Below are 12,260 nucleotides of genomic sequence, written 5' to 3'. Positions count from 1 at the left end.
ATACTCTGTTCAATTAAGACTCTCTTAATCACAAAAGCAATTATAAATTCCAAGAAGTCAAACCATCCGTTTTGAGCTTTGACTTTTGTAAGTTGCAATAGCAATTAGCAACATCTAACTTTGGAAATGCAAGAACTTGGATTTATCTTTAGTAAAAAAGAAATAGATGTTTCACCTGTTTGACCAGAATGCAAACACCGCGAGAATCTTGGTTTTATCATAACTGGCATCTTGCATCGTGTTGCAGTTGACTATTCCTAGGGAGGAAAAATAGTTTCAGAGGAGGATTGGGGAATGGAGTGCATAAAGTATATTAAGGTAGCAGTCAACCAAATTACAAGTTGCTTAGTTACCAATTGTTGTTTTCCCTTGCACAATTTGCTTCTTTTTATTAATGTTATAAAATGGAAACATATATAGATTACATATCATATAAGAGAAAAATATCTTATATGAAAATAAAATAATTAAATTTAGATCATATAAAAAAATATAAATAATTAAAATTTAATATCATGTGAATTTTTTTTAAAATCATGTGATTTGTTTACATTAAATTTTAATATTTCATATATGATTATATGATTAATCATCTTATTTTCATGCATGGATATACCAATTATTGCTCTCGGGTCTAATTATCAAGTACATGCTTATGGGGAAAAAAAAACTATAGTCATACATGAAAATAATGCCCACGTCTTATTTCCCTAGCTTGTAAATATCCTTTGCTACTCTAGTGGGATATTTTCGCTAGCGAATGGTGCGATGGGTTTACACGAAAATAATGGAGTTTTCATTTACCAGCTCTATTTTCTGACGCATTTTCATAGAGGATATATTAAAGTAGGAGTTAACTAATGAAATATAAGATTGATTAATAGGTTAAAGAAAGAAAAAAAATCATAAATTTGATTCCTCCAACTATAAAAAATTAACAATTAAAATTTATCGATATAAAAAAAGTAGAAGTTGCATCAAATAAAATAATACAATAATAAAATTTCTTCCGTGGCTAATCTTTATTTAGTAATTAATAATGCCCACATTTCTATGATTCAAATTCCTATAGTTAGGGCGTTCTTTTCTTAGGTGAGACACGGCTATCAGTCTATCACCTTTATTATAGAAAAAATATGGACCGCAGACTCAGCTTCAAATTCTTAATGAAAGCGAAATTTATAATTTTCGAAATGTAATCAACCAAGTAAATCAAACCAAATAGTTCAAAGATAACGATCTATTTAATTAAAAATTCATATCAGATTTTTTATTTGTGCAAAATTCTACTGTGTGTTTGGATAAGGCATTCAAAGAAAGTTACGTAATTTGTAAGAGTATTTAAATTATTTTATAATTCTTTTCTTATGTAACAAAAAAAAAAATTGCTATAGAATGCTCGCTCCATCTGGATTTTTCTAGTACATTCCATCTGGATATTTGACGGAGGAGCTTACAAAAATCGTATTGAACACGAGAGTTTAAAGAGTTTAATTTTAATAGTGTAAAATTTCTTATATATATTATTATAATTAATTAACAGTTACCATACATATAACTTTTAAATAATTATTATAAAATTAAAAATTTTATTATATACAGTAATTTGTGATTCGAGTAATTTATTATATACAGTAATTTTATTAAAACATTCTAATTAAAGTGAATGTATATTTATATTTATTAATAAACTTTTTTGTTATAAATTTGGATTGTAGCAGCTTCCTTGATAGATAAGGAATTTGTTACTTCATACTAGTATATTTATTTTATTTTTTCATTTTTTATTTCAAAATATCAATTAATTATAGTAGATTTTTTATTTAAAAATTATATATCCAAAAAAATGCGTAAAACAAATAATTTATTAAATGATTAACGATACCTTAGGTCTTGGGGTACAAATATAGGTTGGTAATTAAATCAAGGAGGCTGCTGTATATGGATCCTTTTTAACCTTTTTATGAATAAATTCAATATATAAACTCTTACAAGTTTTAAGTTTCTTTTATTGGAGTCATTAGTTTGGGGTGGTCGTGAGTTTTTGGGTTTAGGGTTTTAAATGTAATTTTTAAAAGAAAATGTGTTTAGTAAAAATGGAGTTAAAATAATTTTTAAATAATTTCTAAAATATTTTTACACTTATTTTCAAAATCAAGAAAAAAAGTTTTGTGAATTTAATTTTTAATTTAAAAAACATACATTTCTCACATTTGATATTTGATAATAATATTTGTTGTTGTCATCTGCTACTACCATTATCACAATTGTCATCATTATCAATACCACCTTGGTCATTATCACCATCACATCATTATCATCATCATTATTATTATCATTGCCATAGTTCGTTACCACCTCCACGACCACTAGTACTGTCATCACCATCATCATTATTGTCATTTTTCTTCTACCTTTACACAATGCTATAAAAAAATAACTTATAAAGAATTAACTTGCACAAAACTAAATACTAATAAATTAAAAGAAATACGTACATACATAATGACCCTGTGTGGTCCTTAAGATATAAACATATATGTATCGAAGTCATTACAGGTGTTAACAAGAAAATAAAATATCCACCACCCCTCAAAACTATTACACAACATCCCCAAAATATTTAATACAACAAAATATCATGACACGGAGTATAGAAATCTTCTCACCCAAAATATACATTAAAAAGGGAAAACAATCCTACACTTACAGTAGTCATTACCCAAGACCTACAAGTGACATGTAGCATGTGCCTCTAAAGTGATCAATGGTATCCGGGGCTCATCTAACAACAAAAAGTGGCGCCGGATGTAACCAAAGTGTGTGTGGAAGTGTGCTTCTTCCTCCACCGTGTAGCTATAGCGATAGCTACTGATCCAAGTGAATATCCTTCGTGAATGCTCCGTGACCTCCCCCTGAAATTGGAGGTTGCAAGGGTGAGTCCTACGCTCCTCGAACACCACAAACAATAGGCAATAGTAAAACAAAATTAAAATATACAATATATGTAATAACTGCGTGTGGTTATCTAAACAAACAATACTCTCATATCCCAAGCATGTAACTATCACACTTCTTTCACTATATTGCCCAATCACTGCCACCAATCCTTCCAGGTCTTGATGATATTACAAAATCATGTGGATGACAGTAGGGAGTGATTGCTACATATGGATATATCGTACATCGACCCCTCATCTCTTAACTCAAAAAACATAGTCTCAGAGCCCATCAAGAGTAACAAAGTGAGACCTGTGGGTTACATGCACTAAATGAGTGCACCAAATATTGGGTAGTCATCGCTCGCTAATTCCCCTAGGTTTTTCAAATCTCTCTACCCACTATACCCCGTGTATCTCTTTGTCCATCATCCACTTCCTCAATGCAACCTCACTTTCTCACAAAAGGAAATAGAACCACTAGTTCTTTTACTCTCTATCCAGTTCTCTTGAATCTTGCTACCATATCGCGTGCGCAGTCCTCATACCATGTACATCAACAAACACGTACAAACAAACAAACAAGAAAGAGAGGTGAGGCTCAAACCTACATACTACTCTCAGGGAACCAATTGTGATCCCTTAAGTGGTAGAAACCACTTGTCACACTAACAAACTGAAAGCATAAGAATTGTAATTATAACTATCCAACCAATCATAACAAACAATTTGTCGTGGGTCGAACACCCTCGGACCAAACCACAACACATACGGATAAAAATGACAATATATATATATATATATATATATATATATATATATATATATATATATATATATTCATATGCCACATATATAATTATCAAAGTTCACACTCTACCGATCTTATCATTCAATAATCATAATAGAATACATGCATGCATTTCAATAATTTTATCAGCAAAGAATTATCACAATTTTAGAACATACATCAGTTATTAGATCTTGCATTTATCTTAGCAATATACTAGTGAATAAACCAATAACTCTAAAAAATAAACAATTCTAAGATAATTTATACGGAGGCATGGATTCCAAAGTTAAGCTATTTACTGTCTAAAATCACTCTGTTGCTTAGTTTTTCACAATTTTGCTCCTAACTTATTTTTAGTGCTCTTGGTGCTCTAGGAGTCAGATTTTTGCAAATCTTCTATGTTATCCTATATTTTAAAACCTAACAAACTCATTTTTGAGGTCAAAACTTTAATAAAAAAAATTCATACTTCTGTAACTCTCGGTCCAAATTTTTGACAAATTTTTCATTTTACTAAAGGTTCTTAAACTTGTTTTATTTGTAACTTTTGCTAGGAAACTCCGATTTGGGTGAAATTTTAGGCTAGCTCTATGTTTTAACATGCAAAAAACTCATTTTTGGCATAAAAAACTCAAGGAAAAAAACTCAGCACACAGATTCAGGACATGGCAATAAGCTCAAAAATTTCAAAGCAATAACATGTTCAAGGAAGTTCAACAACAAGCATATGGTTCAAGAGTTGGAGACACCCCGCTTACCTCTTATAGTCTCCATGAAATTTAGAAGGAAGAATGAAGGAGTTTAGATTCAAGTTTCCAACCTTCAAGAGTGCAAAATCAGGTTTTGAAACTACAAGTGAGAATAAAGCAGGAAAATGAAGTGAAAATCAAGCTTAAAGTTGAAAATGGAGGTCACTTACCTAAGCACGACGGAAGAAGGGCTCAAGAAAACTTGGATTTCCTTTGTTAGTCAAAGTTGTAATTTTTCAAGGTGTTACAACTCTAACTTATTTTAATTATTTTACATAATATAATTAGACACTTTAATTAGTTACCAACTGATTAAACTAAAATTCTATTTTTAAACTAGTGATATAGTCATTTATGAAAATGCCCTCAACTTTAAATTCTTATGACTCAATTACCCATTTTCTAATTCTATGAAATCTAAATCACCATTAATCAACCTTAATTATCTCCATCTAATTTCTAACTTTACTTACATTAATTACTAATTTTCTTTCAAGCTTCTAATTTCTATTTCTAGACCAAAATCCAATTATTAACATCTAGGTCATTAGTGAGTTGACCATTATTTGACAAGAAAATTTTCTCTGAATTATGCTTATTCTTTCTAGACTTTAGCTTAAAAACTTAAGAGTTTAACTATGCCTAGGTATCCTATGGTAACATCTCATTCTTTCACAATTTCAATAGTCTAAAAAACACTACTCAATCGCATAACAAAGCAAAAACATTGTCTACCACACAACATGGAAAATTGGGATGTTACAACCACTACCACCAATACCACCCTAGTCATTGCAACCACCACACCATCACCATTGTTGTCATTGCCATAGCCGATTGCCACCACCACAACCATCAGCATTGCTACCACCACTGTTATCGTCACTGACATCACCATCACCACTAACATTGCTACCGCCACCACCATTAGTGTCACCGCCACCACAACCACCACCAATATCCTCGCAACCATCACCATTGCCACCACTTGGTGCCACCACCATCACTATTACCATCGTCGCCATCAACATCACCATCACCATCGACATTGCTACCACCACCACTACCATCAATCTCATGATCATCATCATTGTTAGCACCACTACCAACAATATCACCTTTGTCACCACCACCACAATCACCACTAGCATCACAACAACAACCACCACCAATGTCGTAACTACCACCACCACCACCACAATCACTACTAGCATCACAACAACCACCACCAATGTCGTAACTACTACCACCACCACACTGCCACCTCTTACTACCACTACCGCCACCAACATCATTGACATTAATATCACCTCTGTCATCGCCACCACCACCAACATTATCATCACCTTTGGTTGTCACCACCAACACCGCTATCACCACCACATTATCATCGCCACCAACATTATTGACATTAATACCACCTTTATCATCGCCGCCACCACCAACATCGTCATCACCTTTGGTTGTCACCACCAACATCGCTATCACAACCACATTATCATGGCCACCACCATCTACATCATCACCACTGTCACTGTCATCGTGACCACCACTAATATTTCTATCATTGTTGTTGCTGCTAATATCATCATTATTATCATTGTCATCACCACCACAAACATTTTGAAACTAGTTTTAATATGATATGAAACTTTCAAAATAAATTTATTTGAAACTAATCATATTTTAAAAATTGATTTGTTTATTTTTTAAACTAAAACTAAAACTATTTGTTATTTTTAAAAATTTTGAAACTCAAAAATAAAAACTACCCCAAATAGGCCATAAATTTCTTACAATCCTGAAAAAATAATTTATGTGTTTGGATTAACATTGTTTATATATATAAAGCATTAACATTGTATTTAATTAATACAAGTTATAATCATTGTGATATTCAATTCCAATAAAATAATCATTTAATACAAATTAAAACAAGTTTAATTAATATACTTTGTGTTATAGTTTCAAATAGGATTTTAATATTTTCAAATTTTGATAAACTAATTTTTTTTAGTGTATGTAATAGTAGAAACAATAGTAAATATTATTTTATAAGTTGTGCATGCATGAACAATACATTAGCAAAACAATTAGATGTTTCCAAATAACTTAATATCATAAAGTTTGATTTTCATTTATTGGTGAAGTTTGAATCATAACCATTGTAATTTTTTGTTCAAGAAATTTGATTACATAATTACATTAACGCTAATAGCAAAAGAAAGATGTCATCTTTAGAATATGGAGATGACTTGGAATGCCTCTAACTCAATGCATCAAAATGTTGTTGTTAATTCCAACTCGTAGCAATGGAGGGTGGACGTGGAATCTTTCTGGGGGAACAAATGATCATTCTTGTGCATAATATTAGAGAATGTAAAAGTTAATTGAGTATTTTGTTATGTTAGTGTTAATTGCTATCCATGAGTTTTAACTACATTAAAAATAAGTGAAAAAGTAGAAATGTGCCTCTAATTTATGGATTCTTTTGTGAGAATTGTTAATATTTTGTTCTTGTATGAATTTATAAAGTAGAAACTCCATTTTTGTTGACTAATGTTGAATTTAACTTGGTTTTTTAGGCTAAAGAAGAGAAGGTGTTGAAATGTTGTTGAAGGACTCACTCAGTGAACCAGATTGGCTAAGCGTGGCTCATTCGCTTAGCGAGGTAGCTAGCTCGTTGAGCAAATACAAAACCCTGGAGAATGTTGAGCTAGAGACCAGCGTGCTTAGCACGCAACTAGCCTGCCCAGCGAGGACGTTGTCTTTTCTCGCGCTTAGTGTAGAAGCAAAGCTTCATGATGAATCAAGATTGATTCAAAGATGTTTTGATGATAACAAAGATGGTGACAAAGTTGATGACAAAAAGCTCAAAGGTCAATCAAAGAATGAGTTCAAGATGTTCAAGATAGAATCAAGGACACTTCAAGATTCAAGAGGAAAGTTGAAGAACACTTCAAGATTCAAGAGGAAAGTTGATTTCAAGAATCAAGATTCAAGGATCAAGCTTCCAAGAATCAAGATCAAAATTCAAGACTCAAGATTCAAGAATCAAGAGAAGACTTAATCAAGATAAGTATGAAAAGGTTTTTTCAAAAACTGAGTAGCACATGGATTTTTCTCAAAACATGTTTACCAACGAGTTTTTACTCTTTGGTAATCGATTACCAGATTGATGTAATTGATTACCAGTAGCAAAATGGATTTGAAAAAGTTTTCAAATGAATTTACAACGTTCCAATTGATTTCAAAAAGCTATAATCGATTACAATGTTTTGGTAATCGATTACCAGTGCCTTTGAACGTTAAAATTCAAATTCAAATGTGAAGAGTCACATCCTTTCACATAAAAGCTTTGTGTAATCGATTACACTGATTTGGTAATCGATTACCAGTGATTGTTTCTGAATAAATCAAAAGATGTAACTCTTCAAATGGTTTTTGACTTTTTCAAATTGGTTTTAAGTTTTTCTAAAAGTCATAACTCTTCTAAATGGTTCTCTTGACCAGACATGAAGAGTCTATAAAAGCAAGGCTTTGTTTTGCATTTTCAATCAATCTTTATATCAATCCAATCAATCTTATACAATCCTTTACAAGCCTTGAATCTCTTTGAACTTCTTCTTCTTCTTTGTGCCAAAAGCTTTCCAAAGTTTTCTGGTTTTCTAAACCTTGAAAACTTGTGCTATTCATTCTTTTTCATCTCTTCTCCCTTTGCCAAAAAGAATTTGCCAAGGACTAACCGCCTGAATTCCTTTTGTGTCTCTCTTCTCCCTTTTCCAAAAGAACAAAGGACTAACCACCTGAATTCTTTTGTGTCTCCCTTCTCCCTTGTCAAAGAATTCAAAATGACACAGTCCGAGAATTCTTTTGATTCTTCCCTTTCCCTTATACAAAAGTTTTCAAAGGACTAACCGCCTGAGAATTCTTTTGTATCCCCATTCACAAAGTATCAAAGGTTTAACTGCTTGAGATCTTTGTCTTAACACATTGGAGGATACATCCTTTGTGGTACAAGTAGAGGGTACATCTACTTGGGTTGTTGACTGAGAACAAGAGAGGGTACATCTCTTGTGGATCAGTTCTAGTGGAGGGTACATCCACTAGGTTCAAAGAGAACAAGGGAGGGTACATCCCTTGTGGATCTTTGCTTGTAAAAGAATTTTTACAATGTTGAAAGAAATCTCAAGGACCGCAGGTCGCTTGGGGACTAGATGTAGGCACGGGTTGTTGTCGAACCAGTATAAAAACTCTTGTGTGTTTGTCTCCTTATTCCCTACTCTTTTACTTTCCGCTGTGCATTTAAATTTCCGCTTTTACTTTTGGTTAAGTTTCACTTCTACTCCTTATTCTCTTAACAACATAGTAAAAGCCTTAGAAGAGTTAATTTTTAATTAGTAAAGGTTTAGGAATAATTAATTCAACCCCCCTTCTTAATTATTCTGAGGCCACTTGATCCAACACTTAGTGTGTTCAGGCTCGCTTAGCACATATCCACTTACTCTCGCTTAGCGAGACATGCTCGCTGAGCGCGCCTTCGTATGCTGAGAAGCCCAAGAGCCTTTAAAACATTGAGTTAGAAGGAAATGAAAAGACACTACCTGAAACAGAAGGAAGAAGGCACCTAGGCTGGAAAGAAGACATTTTCTTTATCCCTTTACTATTTTCTTTCATTTAAATACCATTTCCTCTTTGTATTAAATCCTCCTTGTTAATGGAGGGCTAGAAACTTCATTGTTGGGGAGTTATTCTACTGAGCACTCTTAATGTAAACTTCTAACTATCTATTTAATGTTATTTCTAGTGTTCTATACTTCTATCTGTGTTTATTTTATATACTTATGGCTTGATCATCCATTTGTATGTTTAGTTAGGTTTTGAGTGTTGGAAAATTCTTAGAATCCTTAGAACTTGGTAGAGCAGTTAGAGGTCTGTTTATCTAGGAAAATGATGCAATCCTATCCCGCAAGGGCATTGGGTAGAAGACTCCAAGTAGATTGGGCTAGAGATCCAAGGGAAGGCCCTAGGGTTCTCATGAGCCTTAGGGTATATTTTGATCCCATGGGCTAAGTATGAGCCCGCTTATCTTTGTAAATATTAGAATAGGTTTTTTCTTCGTTTGGGCCTTGTATTTTGGCCATTCTAGTAGTATAGGGTTTTAGCCTTGTATTTCGGGGCATTTTGAGTAGTCTTTGTAGTAAGGACTTTTTTTTGTATTTTCATGTTTTTTTGTCATGGGGGTGAGCTTAGCTATTATAGGGGATGTGTAGCTAAGCTCTAGCTTTTCATCTCAAGGAGGTGAGCTTAGCTATTAGAGAGGTATGTGTAGCTAATCTGTAGCTTCTTTTGGAATCTTCTTAAGGAAGCTTCTCAAGGAGGTGAGCTTAGTTATGAGAGGGGTGTGTGTAGCTAAGCTCTAGCTTCTCAAGGAAGTTTTCTCAAAGAAGCTTCTCAAGGAAGTTTTCTCAAGAAAGCTTCTCAAGGAAGCTACCTAGTCTATAAATAGAAGCATGTGTAACACTAGTTGTAACTTTGATGAATGAGAGTCTTGTGAGACATACTTCAAAGTTCCACTTCTCTCCCTCTTTTATTCCTTCAATTTCGTGCTCCCCCCTCTCTCTTTCTCTCCCTCTTTCTTTTCCTCCATTGAAGCATCCTTCCAAGCTTCTTATCCAAGGCTCATCTTGGTGGTGAAGCTCCTTCTTCGATGGCTTATTCCTTAATGGATGGCGCCTCCTCTCACCTCTTTTCCTTTGTCTTCCGCTGCATCTCCATGGTGGAAAATCACCATTAAAGGACCCCATTGAAGCTCAAAGATCCAGCCTCCATAGAAGCCCCACAAGCAAGCTTCCATCAGAATAGAATGTAGTAATCTAGTATATTTTTTACCTTGTGCGTATTGCAACTCCCTTAGAACGAGTTTGTTAAGGAATCAAGAACAAAAACTAAGAGAGTTAGGCTCGTTCATGTAAGGAATCATGGTCTAAGTAAATCGATGGTGCAAGAAAGCTAGAGTAATGTTAAATAGAGAAAAACCTTTTAGTACGGCAAGAGAAAGTTTAGTAGAAAACTCCCTAACGCTTTTATTTTGATATTTATTCCATTTTACAGCTTTGTGCTCATTTCGTAATTTGTTTAAGTAGCATAATTAATTACAGAAAATCAAACCATTGATGAACCTTTATTTTCATTACCAAAGCAAAAAATGTTTACACACTGAATATACAACATCTAAGTAAAACAAATTTATGGTGGATACGATACTCGGACTTACCATTTTAAATACTACTTGTGCAAATTGGTACACTTGCAATAATTTAACAAGTTTTTGGCACCGTTGCCGGGGAATTTCTTTCTACTTAGATTGTGTAATACAGTTTGGAAACATTTATCCTTTATTCATTGTAAATATTTTCAATTCAATTTAATCTCTTGTCTTGGTTAACTGCTCCGTAGTAGCTTGCTTCTTGTATGCAAGGTAAAACTCTAGCAGGGGACTTAGCTTCACTGGATTTGGAGATCAAAGCTACTTGCAAGAGGAACAACACAAAAAAGAAGAGAAGAGAGCTACAAGAGAGGACAGCTAACCCCAATGGCGAGAGAATTTTGTCGTCTGAATCTTCTTCATTTCCAGCTGATTTGAGAGGAACCGAAGTTGGTGCATCCGAAGGTAGCACCATGGCAGACGATCAACCGCAGAGGGTAACTCTTGAAGATTATTCCAGCTCCACCGTGCTGCAGTTTTTCACCAGTATAGCGCGGTCAAAAGTCCAAGCTACAAATATCTCATATCCACATTCCTTGATTCAGCTAATTCAATGAATCTTTTCCATGGCTTGCCAAATGAAGATCCTTATGCTCACCTAGCAACATATATTGAGATTTGTAACACTGTGAAGATAGCAGGAGTTCCTGAAGATGCTATCAGACTAAATTTATTCTCATTCTCTTTAGCGTGTGAAGCTAAGAGATGGCTGCAATCTTTCAAAGGAAATAGTTTGAAGACATGGGAAGAAGTGGTGGAGAAATTTCTAAAGAAATATTTCCCTAAATCCAAGACAGTCGAAGGAAAAGCAGTAATTTCTTCATTCCATCAATTCCCCAACGAGTCTTTGAGTGAAGCTTTGGAGCATTTCTGTGGTTTGCTCCAGAAGACTCCAACTCATGGATTCACTAAGCCAATTCAACTGAATATATTCATTGGCAACAGTCTAAACAATTATTGGATGCTTCAATCGGAGGGAAGATAAAGTTGAAGACTCTAGAAGAAGCAATGGAGCTGATTGAGAACATGACAGCCAGTGACCATGCTATATTGTGTGACAAAACACACATCCCCACAAAAGAAAGTCTGTTGGAGCTTTCATCACAAGATGCACTATTGGCTCAGAATAAGCTGTTAGCTAAACAGCTTGAGTCACTCACAAAAACCTTAAGCAAATTGCCAACACAGTTGTAAGCAGCTTAACCGACTCACTCAGCAGTTATGCAAGTTGGGGGTTGTAATTTCTGTGGAGGGGCTCACAAATCTGGTTGCTGTATAGCCCAAGATGATTGTTAGTCGTCTTATACGACTAACTTTTGTATAGAAAACTTTTGCAAAATACATATAGTTTTCCCCAATTTATAGTTCTTTTGTAGGAATTGTAAATAAACTTTGCTGTATTTTGATCTTTGTCATTAGGGTCTTTTTTATTGGAATTAATGTTAAAATCTATACAATTTCAGGTAAAAAGGAGCTAATTTCTTGAAGTACCAAATGACTATCGCGCTAAG

At 33.8% G+C, this 12,260-nt stretch overlaps 1 protein-coding gene across 1 annotated transcript; it reads right to left on the bottom strand.

Moving 5' to 3' along the window:
• Positions 1 to 5,453: 5,453 nt before the first annotated feature.
• Positions 5,454 to 11,164, bottom strand: LOC114401786 (loricrin-like). Its single transcript, XM_028364376.1, has 2 exons — positions 10,931 to 11,164; positions 5,454 to 6,110 (listed from the first exon to the last, which is right to left on the bottom strand). The coding sequence occupies exons 1-2, from the start codon at positions 11,162 to 11,164 to the stop codon at positions 5,454 to 5,456; spliced, it is 891 nt and encodes a 296-aa protein (XP_028220177.1).
• Positions 11,165 to 12,260: the final 1,096 nt, after the last annotated feature.

This window comes from Glycine soja, chromosome 20, assembly GCF_004193775.1.
Source record: "Glycine soja cultivar W05 chromosome 20, ASM419377v2, whole genome shotgun sequence".
NCBI lineage: Eukaryota > Viridiplantae > Streptophyta > Magnoliopsida > Fabales > Fabaceae > Glycine > Glycine soja.
Note: the sequence above shows the minus strand (reverse complement) of the source record. Positions and strands in the feature narration are given on the sequence as shown.

Coding starts and splice junctions, on each gene's coding strand:
- LOC114401786 (XM_028364376.1), bottom strand. CDS start 11,164: ATGGTGCTACCTTCGGATGCACCAACTTCGGTTCCTCTCAAATCAGCT. Junction 6,111..10,930: donor AAGCAAGCTACTACGGAGCA/GTTAACCAAGAC, acceptor TATTAAAACTAG/TTTCAAAATGTTTGTGGTGG.